Below are 26,756 nucleotides of genomic sequence, written 5' to 3' on the forward strand. Positions count from 1 at the left end.
AAACTTGCAAGCTACACCAAACTTCGCCTGTCAAATCAATTCTCAAGAATGGCTGAACGACCGCGATTCGACGTGCCAGACAGCAAAGCCGCCAAAGTCAGCATCATCGACTCCAGCTTGAGACTGTCGGGCATGCCACTCACTCATCTCATGAAACCGGCGATGGAAGGACTCGATGCGATGCCAACACTGACAACATGGTCGTTCCTAGTTGAAAGTTCTTCAGGGAAGAAAGCACTCTTTGATCTGGGCGTTCCGAAGGAGCCGTTGAAGAATTTCTCGCCAAAGGATGCTGATACGATAAGAAGAAACTCGAACTGGGACGTGCATGTTTCGAAGAATGTTGCAGATATTCTTGCTGAGAACAACGTACAGCCGTCGGAGATTGACAGTGTGATATGGAGGTTCGTAGGGCTGATTATCCGCGCTGTGAGTCAGTTACTGACATTGCCTAGCCACCACCACTTTGATCACATTGGTGATATAACAACCTTTCCTGGGTCGACAGAGCTTATAGTTGGACCGGGATTTAAGAAAGCCTTTTTACCTGGCTACCCCGCTGACCCAGACTCTCCCGTGCGTGAAGCAGATTTTGAGTAGGTATCACTATCGCGATCTTCTCTCTAAAGTCACTGACAGGTTCGCAGGGGCAGAGCGCTGAGAGAGATTGACTTTGAACACCAACCCCTTCAGATCGGCCCATTTCGTGCCTTTGACTTCTTCGGCGATGGTTCATTCTATCTTCTTGATACACCAGGCCATGACATTGGTCATCTGGCAGGTCTTGCTCGTACAACTACCAGCCCTGATACCTTCATCTTCATGGGAGGCGATCTATGCCACCATGGAGGCGAGTTACGTCCATCGAAGTACCTACCATACCCATCAAATCTCTCAGAGCATCTATCACTCTCAGATTCACTCCGTCTCCATCTGTCCCAATGCCCCGGTAGTGCTTTCGGCGACATGAATGTCGAGCGTGGACGGGCCGCTGGTGAGACATTCTTTGACCCAGCAATTGGGTGTGATAAGGAACTAGCGATAAAGACGATTAAAGAGGCTCAGAAAGCAGATGCACAAGACAATGTCTTCTTTGTGTTTGCCCATGATACAACTATGTTTGGTGTTATCGATATGTTCCCTAAGCAAGCGAATGATTGGAAGAAAAAGGGTTGGAAGGAGAAGACGTTCTGGAAGTTTTTGAACGATTTTGCAGCTGCGCTGAAGCCTTAGAGTATCTGTATCATACTTGATGTACATTGGCAGTAGAGAGCAGAATGGACCTGCTGTGGAGCCCCTCACATCGCCAATCCCTATATCATCCTTCCGCACTACAACTAAATTTATTCTCGCTAGAACTTTTAGTAAAAAGACAGAAATTTCATCAACAGGCATCGTTTTTTCACGACATCGCAGCGTATGGGTTCTCGGAGTGAGGCCATCGTCATATAACAATCGGGCCGCGTGGCCTAATGGCTAAGGCGCTAGATTTCGGCTTTCGAGCAAAACGAGAAATCTCTAGAGATTCCAGGTTCGACTCCTGGCGTGGTCGAATTAATTTTTTCAATACTTCCCTGGCAGCAGTTGCTTTTTTTTTACAAGTCACCGTTGTCATATAGCCACAGGCAATACTGGCAATTGGTATACTAGTTAGCAAGCCAGCATACAGTCAATTCCAATCAGACACTATGAGATAAATTCAGGATCTAAATTCTTATATTGTTCTCCTTCCTATTTGCTATTATACAGCTTCCTAGGATCCAATCTCGCAGTATGCCACACATGTCTCGTATCTACCATGCTCAATCATTGGCGACGAGCAGCCACATTGACAATAATATACTCCAGCAGCAAAGGTAGAGATTGGGTTAGCTGAGCCCTCTTTCCTCTGCCTCTTCGCATCCTGCACAGGAACTGTAGCCTTTGTTGCAGTCTCCGGCTTAGTTGCAGCATCATCACTCTTCTTGTCGCTCTTTTTAGTCGCCTTGGAGGCCGGGTTCGTAGTTGATGAAGTCATTGTGTTTTTGAGGTATATATTGAAAGCCTTTAGAATGCTTGTAAGTGTAACCAGAAAATGTTGGAGAGAAAATAGCACGGAACGTGTTTATTTTTTTCACGAGACTGCGAATCAGAGATACAGGATAAGCGTGTAAGCGCAAAAATGAGTATTGGATGAGACTGAGACACGAACTCAGGAGAATTGCTCCATCAGGAAATTGATGCGAATCTTGACCTTAGCCTGGCGCCCGAATGTAGATGGCCCGTTGAAGTGAATCAAGGGCTACAACAATGCAGCCAGTTCCTTGAACATATCCTCGTGATCTATCATATCAATCTTGCTGTCCAAAACGCCAGATTGCTATTTTCAGATACACAAGGGTCACAATCCGAGTCAACCTTGATTTCGGTTGGTGTCCAAGCAAGTTACAAACAATACGTAATGAGTTCTCTGATTCAGTGTTATGACAGATGCTTTAGGTGAAACCTTGCATCTTGGAGAGATGTCTTGCTTATCTTATCTGTCTGAGCTGCCTGACATTCAACCTCGCGGTCACCAAGCACCTCTTTGCATAACTCAGTGCTTTTCATGGGCCTTGAATGTGATGTTCAACTCGTCGCACCCGCACTTGCAAGGGCAGTTCATTCCTGGCACTTGCGTATTATCTTTCTTATCGGTCTTAGTAGTTGTTGTGCTATCCCTATTGTTCGCTGAAGAACCAGCTTTTTCTTCGGCTGGAGGAGCTGGCTTGAGCACCTTTTTGGTCATTGCTGAAAACGCCATTTTGTTTGCAATTTGAAGAAAAGAGTCGGCAACGTCGTCGAGTTTATAAGTCGAAAGTTTTGTTCGGGAATACTAATCTCTAACGAAGGTGTCCTATTGCGGTTTATATACTTGTGGAATCGCTGTGAATGAGTTACAGATATGTTGCTTGTAGTTGATACTTGTGGCTCAAAGCTCTTTATCACCATGCAGGTCCTAGTTAGTGAATTCCCAGCCATATCATTGAGACTGCGTCACAGAAGGGATTCTCAGCCGTGATCAAACCTGATATTATGTCGAAAGCCGAATGTTGAGCATCAGAAATGGGATGAAAGTCGTTTCCCTGCTGTATGTTCTCTGCCGTTGTATGGAGGCTGAATCTTCCCTTAATCCCTATACACTACCTACAGTGATCCAGCAGTCAAATTTCAAGATGCCAGAGTCTCTTTAGGGGGGGCAAAAGAAAGCTTGAAGATCTTAATCTTAAAGGACAACAAGACTTAGATAGACTTGCCTAAATTTAGTTTATCTTTTGCTAAGTTTATTTTGATAATCTATGATAAGGTTTAGGATACCTGTTGATGACAGCACTACGCTGAATAATTCACTGTATTAATATTAGAAGTTGAAGCAGCGTCTTTTGCTTGCGTGCCTATAGTCTACGCCTTTAGTTTCCAGCAGGTAGAGAATCCCAAGACCAGTTCCACCGAGTAACACAATCCCTGCACTCCCAGCAAGTATGAGAGTACCAGCGATACTGCGGTCCTGAGGAGACAACCTCCAGTTGAGTAACTTCGGTCCGTCCAAGAGAAAGAACACAGTTCATGTTGCTGCTCCATTCAAAGCCCCATGCGTAACAATCGGGGTTGGTATGGCACATGATCGCACACTGGACAGGCTCTCGGATTTCGGGCTTCCAGTTAAGGGGTAGTTTCGTGTACTGTGACGGGTTGACGATCATGAGTGTTCCACCGCAGGGTCCTTGCTCCTTCTCGAAGGGCCTATAGCAGATACCTTGGCCGTTATCCCATTCACAGGGCTGCTCTACAGGGCCAGGTGTTGGGGTTCCTGTGACAGCCTTGGTAGTAGCCGTGACAGTGGTTGGGGCGTTTGGCTTGGGTGTTACGGCGCGGACGAGAGTAGTGGATTCTGAAGGAAGTAAAGAGGTGGTAGGATCGTCGTGACAAGGGCAGGTCATACAGTCGAGGCTATGCCAATAGTAGATGCCATCCTCGACAGAATCCGAGTTGGGATCAGCAGCCATTTCAAAGTCAGCGTCAGAGAGTGAATGGGTGGAGAAACGGCATGATCGGTCATTTGGTATCCAAGCTGCAGACTTGCAACCGGGGTAGAGCGAACACCAGGCAACACACCACATTTGACTCCACGCTGTAGGATAGTCACGCGGCTGCTCAACAGCAAAGCCAGCGCCATCACTTCCCGGCCATCTACCACGATACTGACAAGTGACGAGACCACCGCCATTAGACCTCTCGTTCCATCGGCATCCATTTTCGAGGGACTTGGGGCAAGTTGACGCTGCGGGTAACTTGACAAGACCAGTAGGTTCAGAAGACTGAGTGGTTGATGCAACAGAGGTAGGAGATGGCTCATCGTTACAAGGGCAGTTGAAGCAAGAAAGATCATGCCAGTAAAACACACCCTCGGTGTCGAGATTTGGGTCAGGGCCAGGAACGAAGTCGGCATCCTGAACTTGATGCTCCGAGAAGCGGCAACTGCGGTCCTCGGGGATGAAGGCAACGGATTTGCAGCCAGGTGAGAGGGAGCACCAACCCAAACACCAAAGCTGACTCAAGGGCAGAGGGTAGTTATCAGGGCGAGGAACAAGATGGCCCTGGCCCGTAGAACCAGGCCAAGAACCTCGGCTAGCGCAGTTGACCATGTCGTTGCCGTTGTCGGGGCGCTTCCACCAGCAGCCTCCGTTGAGAGCCTTCGAGCAGAACGGTTGCTCAGGCGCTGTGCTGGTTGTACCTACTACAGGAACAGTTGAGGACTGTTGTGAAGCAGGTTGGGTTGAAGTTACCTGCTGACCAGTGGCTCCGGTCTCAGTATGTTGCGCTGGGACGGTGGACGTAGTCTCCTCTTGTTCTTGGGAACCCGATGTAGTCTCTAGCCTCTGGGGAACAGATGTAGTCTCCTCATTCTGAGGAGCAGAACTTGTTTCTGGTTTCTGAGACGCCGATATCGTTCCTTGCTGTTGGGCAGCAGAAGTAGTGCCCTGCTTCTGTGAGAGTGATGTAGTCTCTTGGCTTTGAGGGATAGATGTAGTCTCTAACTGTTGAGAGGCCGATGTAAACTCCTGCTTTTGAGTAGCAGACGTAGTTTCTAGCTTCTGAGAGGAAGATGTAGTTCCTTCCGATTGGGCAGTAGAAGTGGTCTCTTGATCTTGGGGGACAGATGTAGTCTCTAGCTTTTGAGTAGTGGACGTGTTCTCCTGCTTAGAAGAGCTGCTGGTTGTCTGGGGACCAACCACAGGAGGGTCAAGAGGGGGATTGGCACCAGTACCGGTATTGCCAAAGTTGACAGCAAAGTTGTTGATATTCTGAGGCGTGACAGCGTTGGAAATGAAGACGGAGTCGATAAGGACAGTCGCTCCACCACCTATAAGACAGTTCATCGCGATGCGGAGAGGAGCATTGACCTGCGCTGGCGTAACTGCCTGGAGGACCTCGTTCCAAGACACGGCTGTACCAGTGCTGAAAACCCAGTTTTGGTAGAAGACGGAACCACCAAGGAAACCTGTCAATTGACAGAGGTTGATGGCCGCAGGCGATGTAACGACGAGGTAGTAAAAGCGAATGGTATAAGGCGTCGCGAGATTGAGATTGGACATGCTCTGCGAGATGCTAACAGAAATACCTAAATCACGCTTTCCATCGCCGGTATTGGAAGCACTCATCGCAGCGCAACCTCGCTCAGTGCTTCCTGGCTCCTCACGTCCAGCACCTCCAACGATGCGTGCATCGCCATCAACTTCCCAGTCGGGAACAGAGAGAGGGTTGTTGGGGTCTATCTCGGCCATGTTTCCATTGGTGGCCAAGTTGCGGACTTTAGGGAGGGTGACGACGGTTGTAGCGGTCGATGAGCTAGTGGCATCAGTAGAGGAGGAAATGAGCGACGGGATCGTGGTGCTGGATTTGGGCTTGCAGGCGCTTCCGGCCACGAGGTCGACGGCAGCAAGGGCCGCTAATGCGAGGATGCAACGCATCGTGAATGAATGACTGGATAAGCGCAAAAGAGGGACAGACAAAACGTCGAGATCATGGGGAATTGGGAGAGTAGTCGGTATTATAAGGCCATCGTCAAAAGTGCGAGGCGCACACTCATTTAGCTACGGCAAAGACCGCTCGGATATTTCTCAATAGCTTCACGGTTCAGCCAGTAACTAGCACACAGCTACTGCAGTCTTCCCACTAAATTCTCGGTGGTAAAGAGACAAAGCGGAATAAGCCACATTGCTTTCTCTCATCGTGACATTTCCAAGTGGATTTCGGTATTTTTGGGCGTTATTGGTGGACCCTTGGAACGTTCGGGGCTCAATAGCTTTCAGCGCTATCGAGCCTAAAAACCGATAACCTTACAGAACCCCTGACGCTAGCTAGCCTGACAGGGGGAGGTAAGAAAACTTGAGACCTTTATCGGTTATCCTAAGTGATGAAAAGGCTTAGTTAATTTAGTCTAAATTTAGGGGAGTCTTTAATAGTTTTATTTTACTTTAGTATTCTCTTTTAAAGTTTTAGATTATCTTGCTTCCTGTAGCCTGCCAAGGCTGAATTTGAACAGTGTGAGGACTCTTTAGGGACTTTGCGGCTAGGGCTTTAGTGACGGTTGTTTGCAAATATGCTTGTTGTTTGGCCGTCGGAAGTTCTGATCAGACTGTAGGCATATTTATTGTCGTAAGAATAGTTAGAGCTGAGAGCTATACTTGAAGTATTTTATGGTCTTGATCAAAGGCTCTTGCGTTATGGTTTTGGCGTTTATATGCTTGCGCCCAGCGATAACTCGGTGCTTCGTGGAGGATTAGCCAACGACCATTGCAGGATATTCCGCAAGTGGTTGAAATCAACATCAGATTAGAACGCTCATAAGAAAATACATCATAACTTGATTACAACTCTTCTGTAGAACAGATCCAAGATCGATTGGGCATATAGCTGTCGTTCTTTCTTCCAGATTTCTCAACGTCTTGGATTCCTTCTCGCTCATTCTTCTCAGCCAGCAACTTCTGATAGAACCGATCCAGCTTCTCCCATACAATCTCATCCCGCTTATACATATCTCTCAGACCAACGACATATTCCACCTCCGCATTCCTACAAGTCGCATTCTCAGCCAGAAAGTCAAGTATCCCGAACCCTTGCTCAATCTCACACGCTTTACTCAACGCCGAGGATTCATCGTCCCTCGAGTCTATTCGAGCCCCTCCGTTGAGGAGCAGACAAACTGACTCTTTGCGCGATTCAACTTCATCTTTCATTTCCCTAAGAGATATACCCTCCTCAACAGCATCCACCATCATTTCCACAAAGTCTCCGAGGATGTTATCATGGTTGTTCTTATAAATGGATTCGCGGGCCATTCCTCCGGCATCGAAAAGGATTTGTATGCACCGTGCGTCAGACGTTAGGAGCGCTGATAGCAGTGGTCTTGAGTCCTCGAAATAATCTAGATCATGTGGTCTGTCCACTTTACGGGGCTTGCCTGGATCAATTCCTTTTTGGATCAGGAGACTCAGTAACTCCAACCCAGCCTCCCTGTTCCTCTCCGCGAGTTCTGGCGAACAAATGGGTATGTATTCTTTGTCACGGCCGTCGATGCAGTGGCTCAACAGCTGTAGGCCCCAATCTTCGTCCTGCTCTACTGTCGGATCGGCTCCAAGCTGCAGTAGTTTAAGGGCAGGCTCAAACTTTCTCCTCCCGATGAGCATGTTCAGAGCTTTGCCGCCGTGCCAATCTCCCCACTGAGATTCAACTTCCGCATCCAGAGGAACACCCCACTGGGCTAGCCTCTCGATAATCGCACAGACTAAGTCCTGGTCCTCGCAATGTTCAACCCAATGAAGCGGTGTCTGGCCCGCGGCATCTCGATCAGTAGGGCGGGAGCATTTATGCTGGATGAAGGCATCAATCGCAGGAAGAGAGCCTTCGGCAACGGCGCAATGAAGCCCAGGGATATTGCCCTCATCACATATTACAGAGTAAATAACGTCTCGCTCCAGTAACAATTGTAAGATCTCATGGGTGCTGTGGCGTACGGCGTAGTGAAGTGGTAGCCAATCATACCTATTGACAACTCTCACATACTTTCGACAATTGCACAGCGTATCTGGCCATAAATCCGTACTAGCCCCATTATCAAGAAGCCAACGTACAATCTCTGGACGCTTCAAGAAGATAGCAAGATGTAGTGGCGTTGCAAGCTACGCCCGTTTGATAGGCCCACAAATGGGAGTAGACTCAGGGTCTTCCTCATAAGGGATAAAATCAGCCACGTCGTTGATCTTGTTGACATCGGAGCCATAAGCTACACCCAGCTTGATCGTAGACAGTGAATCGTGATATACAGCCCAATGAAGACATGACCTGAAGGCCTTGTCGACGGGACATGTCCAGCAATCCTTTGGATCATGTTCGTGGGTCCATGGATAGCAGGGCGGTAGGCCAGTGGCAGCGGCGTTGCGCTTGTAGAGGACTGGGTTGAAGATGGCGTGAAACGCGTGGTTGACGCGAGATAGGCGCGAGAGGTCTTGGGGCTGGCAATAGAGCGTGAGATGCTCAGCAAGCACTACGGGCATTGAATGGAAACTCATATTGCTGGCTTTGAAGCTTGGGTGAGTTTAGTAAAGCAAAGTGGTTCTCAGTATCAAGTCAATTAGTTTTATGGGACGATCGTATGAGAATATTTTTAGGCAGCAGCCCCGCCTCATATGTAACCTTGGCATTCTTGTCATGCTTACGCCCCCTGATAGAAGCATTCCAGGTTCTTCAATAAGCACTCAGAGCCTCTTCAGGCGTTGCATTGAATTGCCATACGTAACTTGAAGCCAGAAGATAATAGTTGATCAAGACCGGATCTTAGGAAATAAGAGATCCATCCACTTCCTTCTCATATCTCTTGGACGATCTGTAACGACAAAGTATGAGCGGGAAACCACTTGAAAAGAGAAAACTACTCGACAGAATATTCTCCATACGATGCCTCTCTCCACTGACTCATGGTTCGTAGTTCAGACTCACTTCCATACAGTACAGTCACGAAGATCCTATCGGAAACAAGATCTGGCTCGGAATGCACAGGACTGTCATCTCTTCCCCAACTGAACCGCACGATTTGGCCGTGTCCAACTTGGACTCTGGGAGTGTCCTTGAATGCATTGCCAAGCGATTCCCGTAGTAGATCGTCTGCGTCGTACATCTCGTCATCGGAGGGATCAGGGCCATCAACTTTATTTCGCCACAAGTAATACCGCGCCTCTGCTTCATGCTGTGTCTCAAAGACATGCTCGTGGGGCTGTAGCATGAGCGTAGTTGGCCCGAGTAACGTCAGCGCATACTTGCTACGCACGATGTCTTCGCGTCCTTGGTCGTATTCAAACATGGGGCCATCTTGATGCCATCTCGGGATTTTGAATGCGGTACAAGGCTTTGTGATTCGGATGGTGAGCCAGCATGCCTTTTTCTCTTGAGTGTCGCCCGAACAGTCCATCTGCGTGGTCTTGAGGAACGTCTTGATTTTGGATTCCAACTCCTGCTCTACTGCATCGGTATAGCGAGCGAGGAATTTTGACACCTCAGTAAGAATGGAGCCGTCAACGGGACCGTAGTAATTGAGTGTCAACTCTTGTTTTGTAGACGTGATGTGGGGAATGTCGATGGCTCCCGAAAGAATCGCGTATGGTGATTGATCTTGCATGTTGAGACTTGAGATGAAGTTGTAACGATAGGTTCAAGTTTTCTGCCTTTCGAAACCAAATAAAGTACAAGATTATTCTATGACTCAGGCCGTGCATAGGCACTACTGCCTAGTATTAATGCCACCATGACGGCGTGCATTGGTCTTACACTCATCATGAGCTGCGCCGCCTCAAGTCAAGCTAAGCGCCGTTCGTGTCAGCCTTATCAAACAAACAGTAAAATCAATAACCCGCTCCGGGGCACCAAGCGCTAATCCCACCAAAAATCATTGGCCCAGCGGCTGAACCGGTAATTTCTCCATCAGGAAATCACCGAACGCCATTGCGATAAATATTCACACCCAGCCTTGTCAGCCCGTCACCGCTTCACTCCATAATCTCACCACCATCAACAATGAAGCCAACCAACGCGATCCTCTCCGTCCTTGCCTCGCAGGCGACGGCGCAGCTCATCGATATCCAGATCGGCGACACCGCTAGGCTCGATATCATGCGCCAAGCAGCCGAAGCCCAAGTCAACGGCAACACAGCCAAAGCCCACGCATTAATGGATCAAATCCGCGTCGCAGACGCCGCGCACGGAAAGTCTCTCTGGAAGACAGATTGTCGCGTCAGCTCTCAATTCGAAGCTGAGATCTACACCGTTCAGGATCCCTCGCGCGCACCGAAGGAAATCGCCTGGGCGATGGAGTTTCTCGATAATCACTGGAAGACAGATGATGGTCGCGATCTTCCGTACCCTGGTGATTTTGATCGCTTCATGCATCCTGATGGATTCAGGGTTATGCGCATGGATTCTAAGAAGCTTCCTTGGGCGGTGCGCAAGTATCATGAGGAGCTTGTTAAGGAGGGTAAGCAGATGGAGCGCAAGTTCATCGCGGAGATTGATGGGAGTGCGTTCTTTGCGCCGGGTGTTGTTACGTGGTTGGCGCCTTTGTTTGCGGGGAGTCAAGTTGAGCTTGGCAAGGATGCGTGTGAAGGTAAGTCTGCTTGAAGTGTGTGAAAGAGCTTGAGCTAACGATAGTAGATGCCCTTGTTGACTTTAGTAACTGGGGTAAGGGGAAGCAGGCGGCTGATGGTGTTAGGTATTCCTTTGGGTATGGTGGTAAGGTGCAGGTTGGGGATCATATCACTGTTGAGGTGCACGCTCAGAGGTCTTCTAAGCAGGGTGCTGAGAAGAAGGTTGAGGATGGCGGGGATGAGGAGACTGAGGGAACCGAGGAGCTGTAGATTGAGATTGCGCTGTAGTTGTTTGCGTCTTACTGTTGCCGGGGTGAAGTGTTCTCGAGTTATGTAACTGCCTTGCTGTTTTAACGATACGAAGTAATGAGTTTCTGTTGTTCGCGATCAGAAGTAAAAGTCGTTCAACCATGCTTGAAAATTCCCTCTGGTCAGCCCGGCGACCTCACAACTTTGCTCCCCTCGATTTCCTAGCCTCCCTCTCCTTATCCCTCAGCTTGCGTCTCAAGATCTTCCCAGTCGGACTTTTCGGTATCACATCAATAAACTCAACTCCGCCCTTCAGCCACTTATACCTAGCTTTATGCTCCGCAACATAACGCTCAATATCCCTCGCAATGTCCTCGTCAGATTGACTTGTTTGGTTTGATTTTACCACGAATGCTTTGGGAACTTCGCCAGCTCGTGTATCGGGAATCTGGATGACTGCGCAGTCACTCACGGCAGGGTGAGTGAGAAGATGAGACTCGAGCTCTGCTGGCGCGACTTGATGGCCCTACTCTTATAGTCAGTGAAGGGTCTAAGTCAGCGCACACTTTACAATGGTCTCGAACCTTGACCTTGATAAGCTCCTTGACTCGATCAACAACAACGAAATGCTCGTTCCCACTCTCAGACATACGAACCAGCACCTCGTCCCCCGTTCGAATCCAGCGGCCGTCAGTATCCTCAAAGAAAGTCTTGGCGGTGGCTTTCGGATTGTTGAAGTAACCAAGAGACACCGTTGGACTCTGAATCAGTAGTTCGCCTGGCTTTTCGTATTCCGCAATCTCTTTACCGTCGGGATCGACGATCCTGGCCTTGGCTGCTGGAAGTAATGATCCGGTTGTGCCAACTTGGGTATCGTGCTCGCTACTTTGGATGAAGACAGTCGCCGTCTCTGTCATCCCTGAGTTAAGTCAACAACCAGTTAAACGCGAGTCTCTCGGTTTTCTTACCGTAGCCTTGGCCAAGACGCCACTTTGGATAAAGACTCAACAGATCATCAACCGTTCCTTTCCCAAGTGGTGCTGCACCAGTATACACAAACCTGACGCTGCTCAAGTCATACTTCCCACAAAGCTCCCTCCTGTCCAACATCTGAATCACGATAGGGGGTACAATTGGAAGCTGCTGTATCTTGAAGCGACTAACCGCAGCCAAGAATGGCTCAAACTCGAACCGAGGCATAACGATGATCTCGTCGCCGCGGTATGTTCCCAAGTGGGTAATAAGCATGAGCCCAAAGACGTGGCTGAATGGCAAGACTCCGAGCATCACTTGCGTGTCGACACCATCCGCTTTTCGGGAGACCGAGTCGAATGTACATGTTTGTATGATGCCCGATATGATGTTGTAGTGCGAGAGCATGACCGGTTTCTTCCAAACAGTTAGCAAAGGATACTTCTCAAGGGCGTGGATCCTACAGGTAAACCAGAAGTTCCGCTTGAATACAGAAGATAAGCCGTTTGTCGAGCGCCTTGTCCCTTCGCCCATTGTAGCGGCGGTAACGGTGGCAATTTCTCCCCGTCTTGGATTAGGTCATCGATTGTCTTGAATCCGTGCCTGCTCGGGTCACCGGGAACTGGAAGCAGAAACACATTTTCCCGATAGATTCCGACTGCCTCTGTAGCTTTGAGAGCAGTATCCAGAAGTGGCGCACAAGTAAAAATTGCTTTTGCGCGTGAGGCTCGGAGCTGATGTTCCAACTCCGATGCCGAGAGGGCTGCGCTGCTAAGACTGGCGATGCCATTCAGACGATGAATGGAATGCGTGAGGGTGATGTAGTCAATCTATCTGCAAGTCAGCATAAATAATATGGCCTTTTCTTAGTCAACCTACTCACAGTATTGAGAGAGAATATGACGCAGACGCGATCCCATTCCGACCCAGATTGCGTGTCAAATTGTAGGGCTTTGCCGATACCCCGCGCAAGGAGATCCTCTCTACAAATAACCTCTTCAACTGTACATGTCTTTCCAGTCAATCCACACGTGTATGGATGTCGCGCTTTCGCAATGGGATACCGGCCATATTCTTCCGAGCTCATGAACTCGGCGACGCTGATGGAGTCCGGAGGGTCTGGGCAAATTAGCGAGATCATTCGAGCGGAACATGTTTTTAGGTACCAATGGGCAGGTCTGGTACCCATGATGGTGGGTAAAAGACCATTGCGAATGAGAAAAGTCCCGCGCTTCAGTCGGCGCGATCTGGTGATGGTGCAGTTAGATTGATCTGATAAGATCTTGGTGTCCTCGTTTCTCCCACCTGCGCCCTTTTCTATGCGACCCCGCATCTGATGTGATTGCTTGGCGATCGGCGGATGTTGCCGAAGGCTTATCGGGGATTTGTCTGCATGATTCAGAAAAGATGCAATTGCCTGTCCACCTTGACCGCAGCTCGTGATATACAGTGCAAGCTGAGGATCAATCGAGATCACCGAGAAGGGCAGATTCATGAGATGGTGTGTAACAGATTATTTAGTCTATACTGATATATATGCTTCTAATCCACCCTCTAAGTATTAACATTACTATCGCTCATCCTGCAAATCATATCCTCCATCTAAATCGTGAATCTCATGACCGCTTAAGGGAGAGCAGCAGGGGAGTAGCTCTGGTCAGGCTTGACGACCTTGCCACCAGCAAGCTGCTTATCAGTGTAGCTGGGGTAGATGATCTGCTTCTTGCTGCTGACGACCGAGAGAGTAGTGAAGCCCTTGTCGGCACCGAACTGGCCACTCCAGCCAGAGGTGATGGTGAAGGTGCCGCACTTGGCAGGGCCACCGTTGGCCTTGGAGGCAGGCTTGCCCTTGACGACGTACTTGCAGGCGGTGGCGGCGCCGCTGCCGGTGTTGATCTTGAAGTTCCAGGTGCAGGTGGTATCAGCCTTGTCGCATGAGCGGGAGAGAGACTGGATTGTCCACTGGGGAGAGGCGGCCATCATGGAGACTGAGTCGGCGGGGGCAGGGGCTGCGACTGCGCCGGTGGCGGAGACGAGAGCGATGAGAGCGGCGGTGAACTTCATTTTGATGGTTGAAAGTGGAAGAGTAGTAGTTGAGAGAAGTGTTTGGTGGTTGTGTGAAGAGTGGGTTGTTGTGAGTGTAGAGTGTTTGTAGAGAAGATGAGATGAGATGATTGATGATGAGAATGCTGATTATCGCAGGTTGATCAGTGAGTCTTTATAGATCTCGCAAAAGTGCAAAAGGTATTAATAGACTCATGACTTCATATCTCCCGGATCATCGGCTCCATAGTGTTGAGCTCTGATGTTCGCTCTAGCCGATACTACAGCTGACCATTTGACGGTAACGTTTGATCCAGGCTTAGGCCCAGCCTCACATTCTAGAACCCCAAGTCCGTAGCACGACAGAAAAGTCCAGGCATTTCTCCAGTGACGCTATCTGCCGACTTCCCGTCTTATTTTTGCGCCCAGCCCCTTCGAGACCTGGGGAACCCCGAGAGCTACGGCGAAGCTTTAGCCTCTACAAGCTTAGCCTGTTCGCTTTCTAGCGAATTAGGGCGTGATTTATTCTTGGAATCTTTACCCCTGCGCATTTCATGCCTGATGCAGTTACGAGCTTCTGGCAATACGAACAGATCAGCTGGAACTATTGTTTGTCCCTTGCCCCTGCATTTCAACTCACTGCGATATTTGTCTTAGGGAATCTCGTAAAGCAGAGTCGGTGAGGGTCATGCTCGTGTTTATTGAGATAATCTTAGCGGCGCGAGGCCAAAGCTCGACCCCACGTGCGTTGCTTCGGCACTGGAGCTTGGTGATCATGTAATTGCGATCGCTGCTGGGACTGAGGATCATGGAAGATCATCGTATTAATGTGTTCTCAATTGATGATCAGCAAGAGATCGAGGTTGAGGTTTTGGCCTTTCATTCAGTCAATGCATCATCCAGAAATGTGGCAATCATTCGGGAAACTTTTGCTCGATGGAATTGATTGTGCTTTCGCCCGTGATATTGGCATGCAAGATAACTTTATCTTTTAGCTTAAGAGTGTACATTTCCGCTCTGTGACATCCGCACCCAATTGCGCCAGTCAGCAACGTCACAACATTAGCACTGCGTCTGGATATCTCGAGACTGATGAATTTTCACTATGTGTTTAACTTCTGCCAAAACCTGTAAAAAAACGTATCGCAGGTATAGTGAGATTTTTTATGGCGCAAGAGAGCATAAGAAGGAGGCCAAAGTGCGATTGAAGGCATTTTGTCTGCTGTAGGGTAGCGAATTCAATTGCGATGGCTAGCATTCCAGACAATGAAGCTGACTTTGCGGCTGTTCCGGCGCTACTTAAAAAAGTAAGAATGCAATATGTTAACTTAAAAAGCCTCTTTTTATTTTTAGACCGATCAAGCTCTGTGGTGTCTCTTGTCTTAATGCGGCTATGAGATGGCAACGGTGACTGTTGTGGGTAAAGGATGCTTGTAAGTTGGCAAGATTGTTTACAGAACAGACATTAGTTCGGCCGCACAGAACGCCAAATCGATATCTATGCTAAAGATTGTAAATAAGTCCCCTTTAGCGCTACTATATAGTATTATATATGTCTCTGGAAACTTAATAACTGCCTTTTTAGTAGACTTAAACGTGCTGACTTTCTTACAGGCGACCCTATTTATTTTCTTATCTAAAACTGCTGATTACAGTTTTACACGATGTCGTAACGGCTTTTGCCAAGCCAATATTTTAAGCAGGCTCTGTGGTCCACTTTTCGGTGCCCCGAGCCTTGCCTACTACAGAGGGGAGTAGGTAGTATGAGGTAAGAACTTCGTAACGTACCCTAACAAGGGAAACATTCTAAATCCAAGTTCGGCCGACGATTTCAGTCTCTAGAAACTGTGTTGTCATTCAAGTTAACGAATCAACTAGAGAGTTGAGGGAACTGCCTCTATTAACTCGACTCCTTGTTAATTCGAGGACTCACAAACCCTTAAGTCCATAATGCCGAACATGAGCGCTTCGCTGACCACCACCATACTTCAGTTTCAATATAACAATGCAAGCCACTTCCAGACCGAATACCAATGTGCAATGTTAGTCGAACATGTGATTTAGCCACAAAACGAACAAGAGCTTTCAGACACCCTGCAAATGGTCACAAAGGCTGCCGTTATTGCGCCAATAGTGCCTTTTATCAAATTGACAGTCAATGCCATAAGCCCCCTCACAATGTTGAGCGCCAAGACCCCGGTTTTCGAGAGGCATTAATATAGGTCAGCTGACGCAAAATGCTGAATCTGTTTGGCGTAATACTCTTTAACCAGAAACAGGTACGCAAAATCTCGCATCATCCAATGTACACATGCGCCGAATCAGGTAAATGTAAACGGCCTCTGCTTGATCAATTGATGAAATACCCCAAACCCTACTTGACTTCGCAATGCAAGAGGATTCGACTGTCCAAGATCTTCGCATACTAGAGCAGAACACAGGGTTTGATACAATTGAGAGTGATCTGTTTCACGACATTCTAGCGAGGTATCCTGACTATGTCTCAAACCTCATCCAGCCGCTGAGCGACAAGCGCTTCAATATTATACCAAAAAAGTGTACATCACGCAAGGATAAAAAGTTCCTAACGCGGAGTGAAGTCCATGACCTCCTAAATTGGATGTAGTGGGTACTTTAAAACCTACTTGCTTCAATACAGACTTGTCTTACCGATAGCAGCCAGCACGATGCCAGGGATGGCCGCCATGCGAAAGGCAAAAACTGCAATTTCCTTCGGAACACTTGCAATAAAGATGTGGTGGAAGCAACAAGAGAAGGCTTTCGGGAATGTTCTAATCCGATATTTGCTCGTTACGCCCTTAGTTATATTCAAGCGCTTAAAGGAGTAGGCTTCAAGACGGCAACTTTGATACTGGCCTGCGCATACCCTGACGCTTTCCCGTTCATGTCCCATGAGCTATGTGAATGGGCTGGACTTGAGGACTACAAGTATAATCAAGAAACCTACGACAATCTTTTGGCGAAACTTGATGGTTTCTTTCAAAGGATAAAGCAGAGCGGTAAAGATGTCACAGCCGCAGATGTTGAGCAGGTCGCGTTTGTTGTTGTACGGTATGAGCCTATGCGGGGTAGGTGTATATGCTTCACCTCCGATCTGAGGATTCTATACTAACCCATCTATTTACAAAGAAACACACCTCCCCAGCGATGCCCTCCGGGTTCACTGGCGCCACCGCTTAGGCGCTGGAGGCGGCTGTGAGGCAGTCTTCGAGGGCGAACTTCAAGGAACCCGGGCATGCACAAAAGTTGCTGTAAAGGCTGTATCTGGAAGAAACGGACGCGTCCGCTACCTTCAGCTTCTCAGCGAGATCACTATCTTGACAAAGATAAAGAAGGTTGGGGTCAAGACCGTTGCTCGATTGCCTTGACATACTGGCTAACCATTGTATAGAAAGAATTGGTTGCATTTCATGGGTGGGTTTATAAGGAGGGCCACTTCCATTTGGCCATCGAACTTATGTGCTGTGATTTGGAAAGGTATCTAAGGAAAGCCAAAAGGGTCAATGGAGCCCAAATCACATGGGCAATGGCACGACCGAACACAAAGCTTCATATACCAATCCGGCAGTTGATCGAGGGACTCTGTGCATTGCATGAAGAAGGAATTATCCACTGTGATTTAAGACCAAAGGTTGATCTATCTTATTATCTTCCATCATGGCTCAGTCCAGCTAATAATCCCATGCGTGGCAGAACATTTTCACGGATAAGCGAGGCAACTTAAAAATCGGCGATTTCGGAATCTCGAAACGCCTTACTGGCGGCCACCTTCCCTCATCGGAATCCGTGTATGAGATATGGGGCTATACAGCCCCTGAAATAATAAAAGAAGCGAACTTGCCAGATCCACGGTACTCGAATAAGGTGGATATCTGGTCGTTAGGTTGTGTCTTGTACAGGATGCTCACTGGCGAACAGCTCTTTACTTCGATTCATGACATTAACTCGAATGTGTACTGGAAGCTGGAATCCTTTGACACGCTGACAGCTAGGTATCCCCAAATTAAGGAGAAGGATGTAAGATTTCTCAAAAGGCTCATTTGTACAGATACACGGCAGAGATTAGACGTTGACGAAGCTCTTAAGAATAAATGGTTTCCAGCATACACGAGGAGGTCAAGCCGTCAAGTTGAAGCGTAGAGGGGACATCAATGAAATAGTGGGGGTTCAATTGATAGTTTTAACTTGGTAAATATGGGAATTGTATTGTAGCAATCAGCGTGCCCCTCCCTGTTCCATAGTCCATAAAGATAATCCCCACGAAAAGAAACATAAAAAGAATAACCCTGTTGGAATAATTCATCTCAACATTGAGCGAGGGCGATCGAGAACGGTGATAAAAGAAAGATACAATAAAAAGCTACCATTGATGGACGTCCAACCCTTGATTTCATACTGTAAGCAAGGCCACTTCCTACGAGGACCTTTAACATCATGATTTCCACGTAGAATACCGAATCCATAGAGAGAGGAGAGGGACCAGAGATGAAATCCTGAACATTACTTTAATAATCTTTCCAAACTGAGCACTGAGATAAAGCATCTGTGACCGAGAGCCGAGAATTTACCGTGCAGTCGAGGAGTCCGTCCAAGAATTCATATTGGCATTTTGTTGGTACCTTTGGCAGGCGCCGAGGTTTGACAATGCGCTTTTCCTTGAAATTATTCACAGCTGTGATAACCTCGTCCTTGTCGTTGTGATCCTTGATGAGGGGATGTCCTGAGAGCATCCTGTATAACACACACCCCAGAGCCCAGACGTCGGCCTTCGAGGTATAAGCCGTGTCTTGACGGCGGACACCAAGCACCTCCGGTGCTATGTATGCGGTTGTGCCTGTGAATGTTGCAAGTGTTGTTTCATTACCATCACGGGCCTGCTTGGAGACCCCGAAATCACCGAGAACGACATTATCCTCCTTATCAAGGAATATGTTCTGATAATGATGTCAGAACCAATTAACGTTGAGAATGAAGTGTACTTGCTTCTGGCTTGATGTCTCTGTGAGTTATTCCGTGTTCATGCAGGCTTTTTAAGCCATGAAGCAACTGCTTTAGGGGTACCAGAAGTGGTTTAGAGTCGGGATCATGTCTAGAATTTCGTTTATTCCACTTCCTGTGGTCCTTTAAGCGGTTCTCTAGGTCTGTTTTCATGCGGTCCATCACGATTCTGATGTGTTGGTTGGTGTATGTCCAGCCATGAAATGCGATCACATTAACCTAACGGATATCAGTATGTGTGATAAAGAGACAGCAAGAATAACTCGTAGATCCTACGCAATTGAGTTCAGAAGATATCTTGACTTCGTTTAGATAGTCAATAATACGGTGGTCCCCAATGATAGACTGTTCTTTCATGGCAAGCGGACGGGAAACATCGGGGAATGGATTGTTGTTCCGATTTTTAACTTTGGCCTTGAATATTATTCCATCCCGGCGTAGGGGTCCTTGCCGAGAAACAAGACCGGGCTCATAATAGCTGTCTATGAAGGGCTTAGCATTTCTAGCTTGTAACGGTAATTGGAATATCCGTATACCTTTTAGTTTTGCCAATAATCGTAAAACATACGCAACTTGTTCAACCTCGGGGCGGGTAATTAGCTTTGGACTAAACCGCTCAATAGTCTTTTCGACGCACGTTTGGAGTGCGTCATGCAGTCTCGCGTCTCGAGAAAATTCAGACTCATCGTTTTTCAAGCCGGTATCAAGGTTGAAGCAGTACGTCAATTCCGGGGAAAGAAATGAAATGGTGTCTGAAAAGGCAGTAGAGAGAAATAGTGTGGAGACTATGAATGCGTCACCCCCCCAGATTCGTTCTAGTGATTTGCTAGCAGTTCTGACATTTTGCGTTGACTCGAACTCCTTAATAACCGTCTTAATTTCGTTCTGAATCTGTTCCTGCTGTGTTTTATTCTTTTGAAGTATATTTTCGTAGTGAGCTTTGTAGGAATCTCGTTTGCTTGGTTCACATCGTTTACTGGAGGGAATGCAGCAGGTTAGAAAACCCAGGCTTTGGGCGAACCATGGGCATATCCAGAAGCGTCACGTACTACAGCCAATGTGCCAGTCCCTTGATGTCCGAAAATTTCGCAGGATAGGCGGGCATTCTCTTTGAACGCTTTGGTTTCGTTGGGAAACGCAATTTGTCGATCTCAAAGATCTGAGTTGGGATGCAGTTTCCATATAAGTCACGTGCCATACCGAAAGTCCCTATATCGATGGTTGAAATCGCAAGCTCATTCCCAACCATGCCGAGAATCTCGCGGGGGAGCCTGTACTCAGACATGGCGGAAGGTGATAGGAACCTGTACGTGCAATATGGAATCGGGCTTCTGTAAGTGTTGATGTTCAAAGAGCTGAAGATAGGCCCCTTAGTATATTCCGTGTCTTCTGTTTATCTAATACATTTCAAGATACCACTGACGTCCCAACCAGGATCTGGTTATGTAGTACTGTATCCGTTAGTCAAAAAGCAATTCTTAATGTGCGTGTAGCGGTAGCAAACTTTGAATAAGGATCTTGTGTTACGCGAAATGTGATTCACCAGTGAGGCCACCCCACCCCCCAGCCCTCATGTTATGAATCCGTAAGTAAGCCCAGGCATAATCACCATTGGAAATGGGCCACGTAAACAAGCCAAGGCCGAAGCCACCCCTCCCACTCCACCCGCACGAAGATAAAACTAAGGGGCAGGCCTCTCATTTCTTCCTACTATCTTCCAAACATCCCAGATACAACGACCAAAACCAACAAAAAAGAACAACATGGAAGCTGCTGGAATGGCGCTCTCGGTCTACAAGGATGTATATCTCCTGGTGATGAGTATATACAGACTTGGCATGTCAGCCAGCCATTACAGGGAGGAGCATGAGTGGCTGCTGACGAAATTCCATGGAGAGTACCTATATCTACGCGTCTTCATCCACGTCTTTGCTGCCTTAGAGAAGACCGAGAGAACCGACCAAAGCATGGTAGGAATTGCTAATACCTTCGTAACGTATACCGGCTAACTTGAGGCAGCATGTTGTTGCTCATATACACAGAATTGTTGAACATCTTGGGAAAGAGCTTTCCGACTATAAAGACGTTGCGAGAATGGAGGACGAGAAGTACAGGGATCAATGTGAAGTTTTTTCAAGGGCTCAAAGGGTTTCCCCTGCTGAGTTGGAGAATATCCTAATGGAGCGAATGACGCCGCCACGGACACCACCCAAACACTCGACTTCAAGCAATCCCCGGAAACGAGGCAACCCCTTGTCGGGACTTGGGACTCTCAAGGGTGTACTTCCTAAAATGGAGCCAATTTTCAAGGCTGACGCGTGGGCTTGGGCATTGTTCGGGCGCCGAAAGCTTGAGGCCGCTGTCGAAACATTTCGCGGCCATAACGCAAGGCTCCAACATTTTGAGTTCGTTATTTTCAGTACTATTACTTCGAATTTGAGAAAAGAATTAGGAGCATCTACCGAGAGAGATCAGCTCTTACAAATGAAACGGCCAGCATCGGATGAGTTGGAACCGATTCAGTCAGGTTTTGCGACTCATGCGAGACTGAACGCTCTTGTCGAATCAGCCAATGGTACCGAGGGACCAACAGCCTACGCAGGTATGCAGCTTATGGTTACACAGATTATGTCTTAACACTGACCGGTGAAAGATCACACCATTCCCACGGGCGGGGTTGAAGCCGCCAAACGTCCAATATCGCTGACTGCATGGGAAGTGGTGTCAGACGGCCCAGCAATGAAGGAGTACAAACGTTATTCTTCTGTTCAAACCCAACAAACAAGTATGAACATAGAAGCGATCAACCAACTAGCGCATTTGCTCCGGGAGTCTGGCGCAAATGGATTTCACACTTTGCCCTTGAAGTCAGTCACCAACGACCCAGATCGCTCGTGGTTCACCTTCGAGTTTAGTTACCCAGCAGGAGTGTCGGACAAAGAAGCTGTCAATTTGAATGAACTGATTGAGGATGGCCAGGGCCCGGATGCACCGTCTTTAACCCTACGTTTCCATACCGCGCTCTCGATTTCATTGGCAATTGGAGCATTTCATGCTGATGGATGGCTACATAAGTCTATGCGAAGCGAATCGATCCGCTTCTTTTACGACCAAGACGACAGATGTATCTACAAGAATCCGTATCTGGTAAACTTCGAGTACTCGCGACCGGAGATGGCCGACACTATTTTCGCATCAGACCCCGATGTTGGGAGAAACCTCTACAGACACCCAGACCGTCAGGGCTTACCCACCGTCAAATTCAACAAGGCACATGATCTCTACTCACTGGGTGTAGTTCTACTTGAAATTGGTGTGTGGCAGACTGCGGCGTCCATGCGAGAGGACTACCTGGATGAGTACAACCTCAAGGCCTCCGGAAAGGTTACATCGGAAATTAAAAATGTGTTTTTGAAGAATGCGGAGGACAGATTGGCACATACCATGGGATCCGCATATAAGCAGGCTGTGATTGCCTGCATATCTGGGGAATTTGAGCCGTTCTCAGATCGAAACGACTTTGCGCTGCAATTTCAGGAGAAGGTCATCAAGAATATTGAGGCTGAACGGGTACGGGAAATAGACATATTGTAGATCAGAGATCACAGCTCATCCGGCAATGTTCCTTCTCGTCAAGTCTCATTATGGGCTGCTACGCTGTCATATTGCTTGCACAGCAGGGATCTTCGTATTGCGCCCGAAAGTGTTGGGACATGGCCATGCGTAAGCTGGCCTCATTTTCAGTCCCCCTCACGTCTTGTCTGCCCGCCCTGTCAGAAGAGGGGTTCAACAACTCGGTCAGCGAATTGCATCAATGGCTGCAAACAGGCAATTCCGGTTTCAATGCACCCAAATAACCAACTGGTGTAACACAGCCAAGGATTACATGCCTGTTTTTCTCACCAATGATGAGAAAAGAGAGTACTAAAAGTCAACTAGCATTACCAACAACGCTGATATGATTGCATACCCAAACATTAATCTTGCATGACTTGTGACGCTCACAAGGAGGTACCTAGGTACTAGGCCGAGGCCCAAGTGGGAAGATTATGTACCAGACAGGATAGGCCATTACACTGGGCCTTCCATCGTCATGCCGAGAGGCGTAATGTAACAAATCGCCATGCAATCGATGCGAATCTTGATGTATCCGAGTCCCAGGCGGCTTTCGGACTGCCGGTACTGGGACGCTCAGTCGCATACTTATGAAGCTCGGTTGCGACTGAATTAGCTAATATATAGAGTAAAGCTTTTGCATCTCTCAATAAGGAGTAGGACTTTTATGCTAACTCAGCAATGGGGTTACCGTTAGCTATGTGGTATAGTATCAACGCCGGACTGACAGGATGAGTGAGCCCCACTGATGCGGCCGCATTTTCCGCACTCAGCTCCGCCTTTCCGCCTTTCAAGCCCGACAGCAGTAAAAGCACAGAGTTACGTAGTGAGTGACTCGCAATTATGCTTATCTTGAATATGCGGCTGACATCCGCGTCTCCATCGATCAATTGAACGGGTAATACACCAGAAAAAGCGAGACTTGCATGCACCAAAGATGGCAAGCCGCAGTGAGCAAGCTTGCAAAGCTGGTAAAAAGCAGAAGCGGCGTTGCAACAAGGCTCTTCCAGAGTGTAGCTTATGCAAGCGGACCCGACGTCTTTGCGAATATGGCATCGCGACTGACTCCCAGCCAACTGCTAGTGATTGGAGCATGATGCAAGCACGTCTCACTGAGCTTGAGAATCGTCTGGCCAATTCTCCGAGAGCTACCGAGCAGCATATCTTGAGCCCCCCAATCTCAGGCCCATTGTTGGAACAGGGATCAACGCCAGGCGCGACATTCTGCGACTCCATCGATACGCACAGCATCGAGTCCAATAGCATCAATTCATTGTCTCAATCTATCGATCTTACGCATGCGTACTCCACTGTCGAATATTTCTTATCACGGGTGCTTCTGGCGGATTGGGCAAGGAACTTGCTTCAATTCTATACCAGAAAAATGGAAAGATCTACATGGCCGCTCGCTCTCGATCCAAGGCCGATGAGGTTATGAGATATCAAGGCAGCTCATCCGAAATCAATTGGTAGCATAATCTTCTTACCACTAGTCCTTGACGATCTTACTACTATCAAGGCTTCAGCCCAAGGATTTCTCGCACAGGAGAGCTGGCTTGATGTACTCTACAACAACGCTGGCGTAATGGTACCTCCGCAGGGGTTTAAGAGAGTACGCTCCAAGGACTGCCGGAGAAGCGTCATCAGCATTGTTCGTCATTTTATATCCTCTTCTTTACTAGATTTCAGGAACTAACTCCTGACTTGGGCGCTGAACCCTGACAACTTTGTGACCAACCTACAGCAGAACATGCCGAGCATGCAGCTCGCTATCTTTGTAAGTCATCACCTTGTACATGTCGAGTGTCGAGACATAAGGCTGACGATAGCTGCGTAGAAACTCATTGCTCATGCACCCAAGAACGGAGCCTAGACTCAAGTGTTTGCAAGCCATTCTCCTACCATCACAGAGAAGGAAAATGGCTGTTGGGGTAAGTCTTTCGTCAGTCAAGATGACAACCAGTATACGGCAACAATTTGTGGCTTAGATGGCTAACTGTATCCCTTGAATGGTGTCTCCTTTTGGAAAGGTCGAGCCATGCCGCAAAGATCTTCTTGATCCTGAGCTTGGAAATAAGTACTGGGAGTGGACGGAGGAACAGGTGAACAGGTACAAGGAAAAGGCGCAATTATTGATGGATGTCACGGGACTGATGGGTTGAGTTAGCCCCACTGATGCGGTCGCATTTTCTACATTTATCTCCGTTCTTCTCAAGGCCAACAGCGGTAAAGATGGAGTTTATGCAAGCTGTATATACATCAAAGCGTGCCGCTGAGATCCGCGTCTCCAAGAAGTAATCCAATAAGAAAAACACAACAAAACCAACATATGGCAAACTGAAGCGAGCAAACGTTGAAGCGAGCCAGTCTTTAGCTTAAAGATTACCGCAAACATCAGCACCCGCCGCATCATAACCATAAGTTTTTTGCCAATCCTTCAAGAAATACCTATAATATAGTTAGAGCCGACCTCTGTTTTTCAACAGTAGAGAAACATACCAGCCGCCAAGTGGCGAAGATGGGTTTCCGCAGTTCCCAGAGAGCGAGGCAAACGCCGCCTTTGCCTCGTGGTCAGCGCAAGTATTCTTACCCGCATCCGCGTAGTTACAGATATACGCCTTGGCTGTGCCATGGACAAAGACCATGAGCTTCGAGGGCATAGTGGCGCTGGAGCCGCAGTAATTGTATAACTGAACCTGGGCTCCAGATAGGTCGCTGTAGTCCAGTCCTGCGCCGGTGCACTATTTCATACGTCAGGCGTTGAGTTGGTAATTGTCAGCTGAAGAAATTACTTACACCGATCTCTCCGCTCGGGAGAGGAACACGGCGATGCTTGGACTTTGTAGAATGCTCAAAGCCAGAGACATATTCGATCTGCTCATTGCCGTTGTTGTCTTTGTTGACGGAGTAAATGCCATCTTTCAGACCCTCGGGAATGACAAATCCTTGGATGAGGGAGATGGAGGCAACAAGAGAAAGGATGCTTTTGTACTGCATGGTGAATGTTGAAAGGGTTTAAGTCTGAAGATGGATATAAAAGTGATATTGTGAGTTTATATGCTTTATTGAGTGATTTGGAAGTGGTGCTCTGTGCCTTGGATAATTCTTGGGTCAACGGTTGTGCCGACGCTTTTTATACATCATCTAGAGGTTTCAACATTGACGTTGCTGGTTTATGGCTGAAATACTTGGCAGTAGGTAATCGGTTCTAAGCTTGCAAAAGTTCCATTGCTGCCAAGACGGCATATTATTAGGGCCGACTTACATCATAGCCCGGCATTTAGAAAAGTTGACCTATTGGATTGTAAGATCGGCACTGTTATAACATCACTGCCTTCTATAGGTATAGTTTATATTTACCCCAGAATCCTTCGAACTCTAAATTGACGATCTTTCGCTATGATAAGATATGTTACAACAGGCAACAGAATAAATCGATCCAAGTCGAGATACACTTAGAAGTAGTTACTAAACCTTAGATTGACTATGTATACTATGTATTCTAATGAGGCATAAAATCAAGGAAATGTCAAAGCGCAGATAATCTGCAAATCCATTATTAATCCTACGACAATCATGCTTCTAGTTGCGAAATAAAACAAGGTAGAAAATCAAAGCGCAGTAAACCATCAGGCTGGAGGTGAGCAAAACAGGAGCCATTGAAACCAACAGTCATTATGCTTTCTGGCGTGTCTTTTGTTATATACGCAAGGAGCAGAGTGAAAACCCGAGACCATTGAATCCTATAGTGGTCATGTAGTCTGATTTATACCTAGAACTTATGAACATATCGTGTTCTCATTCATCGCCTGTGTTCGTAGCCTTTACGCTTGACCATACGGTTAAAGCTTATGACGTTTCAACGAGACATATGAAGCCAAAACACTGAAAAATCCTGATTAACTTCAGCGATCATGTAGTCTAACGCAGTTTAGCAGGTAGACAAATAGGCAACCAAGTAAAACATCAAAGCGTAGGCCAGTTGTCATGGAACTTGTTGAAGCTCACGATGATCTTGGGTTCTAATGTATTATATGGATTAGTTAGTTAAAATATTTGTATGCCGATCAGTTCGGGAGCGGTAGTCAATCTCGGTCCCGAACAAGTTCTTAAATAAATTCATGGTTACATTGTATGTATGTCGATCAGCTCGGGTATATCATTTAGTTCGGTCCCGAACGACTTACACAGGACCTTTTATGA

General features: G+C 47.6%; 10 protein-coding genes and 1 non-coding gene across 11 annotated transcripts; 5 read left to right on the plus strand and 6 right to left on the minus strand.

Annotated features, from left to right (window-relative positions):
- Positions 1-48: 48 nt before the first annotated feature.
- On the plus strand, positions 49-1,233 carry J7337_012289 (uncharacterized protein; the record flags this gene model as incomplete). The annotated part of the gene is made up of 2 exons (XM_044829816.1): positions 49-404; positions 648-1,233. The coding sequence occupies 2 exons, from the start codon at positions 49-51 to the stop codon at positions 1,231-1,233; spliced, it is 942 nt and encodes a 313-aa protein (XP_044674732.1).
- Positions 1,234-1,458: 225 nt separating this feature from the next.
- J7337_012290 lies at positions 1,459-1,552 on the plus strand. The gene has a single exon. It is a non-coding gene; the product is annotated as a tRNA-Arg (tRNA).
- A 1,876-nt stretch (positions 1,553-3,428) lies between these two features.
- Positions 3,429-5,990, minus strand: J7337_012291 (uncharacterized protein; the record flags this gene model as incomplete). Its single annotated transcript, XM_044829817.1, has 1 exon — positions 3,429-5,990. One exon carries the CDS (start codon positions 5,988-5,990, stop codon positions 3,429-3,431), a length of 2,562 nt encoding a protein of 853 aa, XP_044674733.1.
- A 900-nt stretch (positions 5,991-6,890) lies between these two features.
- J7337_012292 (uncharacterized protein) lies at positions 6,891-8,591 on the minus strand (the record flags this gene model as incomplete). The annotated part of the gene is made up of 2 exons (XM_044829818.1): positions 6,891-8,025; positions 8,206-8,591. The coding sequence occupies 2 exons, from the start codon at positions 8,589-8,591 to the stop codon at positions 6,891-6,893; spliced, it is 1,521 nt and encodes a 506-aa protein (XP_044674734.1).
- Positions 8,592-8,950: 359 nt separating this feature from the next.
- J7337_012293 (uncharacterized protein) lies at positions 8,951-9,694 on the minus strand (the record flags this gene model as incomplete). The annotated part of the gene is made up of 1 exon (XM_044829819.1): positions 8,951-9,694. One exon carries the CDS (start codon positions 9,692-9,694, stop codon positions 8,951-8,953), a length of 744 nt encoding a protein of 247 aa, XP_044674735.1.
- Positions 9,695-10,089: 395 nt separating this feature from the next.
- Positions 10,090-10,925, plus strand: J7337_012294 (uncharacterized protein; the record flags this gene model as incomplete). The annotated part of the gene is made up of 2 exons (XM_044829820.1): positions 10,090-10,675; positions 10,723-10,925. 2 exons carry the CDS (start codon positions 10,090-10,092, stop codon positions 10,923-10,925), a joined length of 789 nt encoding a protein of 262 aa, XP_044674736.1.
- A 175-nt stretch (positions 10,926-11,100) lies between these two features.
- Positions 11,101-12,410, minus strand: J7337_012295 (uncharacterized protein; the record flags this gene model as incomplete). The annotated part of the gene is made up of 3 exons (XM_044829821.1): positions 11,101-11,430; positions 11,489-11,823; positions 11,873-12,410. The coding sequence occupies 3 exons, from the start codon at positions 12,408-12,410 to the stop codon at positions 11,101-11,103; spliced, it is 1,203 nt and encodes a 400-aa protein (XP_044674737.1).
- A 1,092-nt stretch (positions 12,411-13,502) lies between these two features.
- Positions 13,503-13,940, minus strand: J7337_012296 (uncharacterized protein; the record flags this gene model as incomplete). Its single annotated transcript, XM_044829822.1, has 1 exon — positions 13,503-13,940. One exon carries the CDS (start codon positions 13,938-13,940, stop codon positions 13,503-13,505), a length of 438 nt encoding a protein of 145 aa, XP_044674738.1.
- Positions 13,941-16,824: 2,884 nt separating this feature from the next.
- J7337_012297 (uncharacterized protein) lies at positions 16,825-17,308 on the plus strand (the record flags this gene model as incomplete). The annotated part of the gene is made up of 2 exons (XM_044829823.1): positions 16,825-16,991; positions 17,086-17,308. 2 exons carry the CDS (start codon positions 16,825-16,827, stop codon positions 17,306-17,308), a joined length of 390 nt encoding a protein of 129 aa, XP_044674739.1.
- Positions 17,309-21,116: 3,808 nt separating this feature from the next.
- J7337_012298 (uncharacterized protein) lies at positions 21,117-22,532 on the plus strand (the record flags this gene model as incomplete). Its single annotated transcript, XM_044829824.1, has 2 exons — positions 21,117-21,540; positions 21,592-22,532. 2 exons carry the CDS (start codon positions 21,117-21,119, stop codon positions 22,530-22,532), a joined length of 1,365 nt encoding a protein of 454 aa, XP_044674740.1.
- A 2,396-nt stretch (positions 22,533-24,928) lies between these two features.
- On the minus strand, positions 24,929-25,550 carry J7337_012299 (uncharacterized protein; the record flags this gene model as incomplete). The annotated part of the gene is made up of 3 exons (XM_044829825.1): positions 24,929-25,001; positions 25,053-25,294; positions 25,350-25,550. 3 exons carry the CDS (start codon positions 25,548-25,550, stop codon positions 24,929-24,931), a joined length of 516 nt encoding a protein of 171 aa, XP_044674741.1.
- Between the last annotated feature and the right edge of the window lie 1,206 nt (positions 25,551-26,756).

Source organism: Fusarium musae, chromosome 10, assembly GCF_019915245.1.
Source record: "Fusarium musae strain F31 chromosome 10, whole genome shotgun sequence".
In the NCBI taxonomy this organism is placed as follows: Eukaryota; Fungi; Ascomycota; class Sordariomycetes; order Hypocreales; family Nectriaceae; genus Fusarium; species Fusarium musae.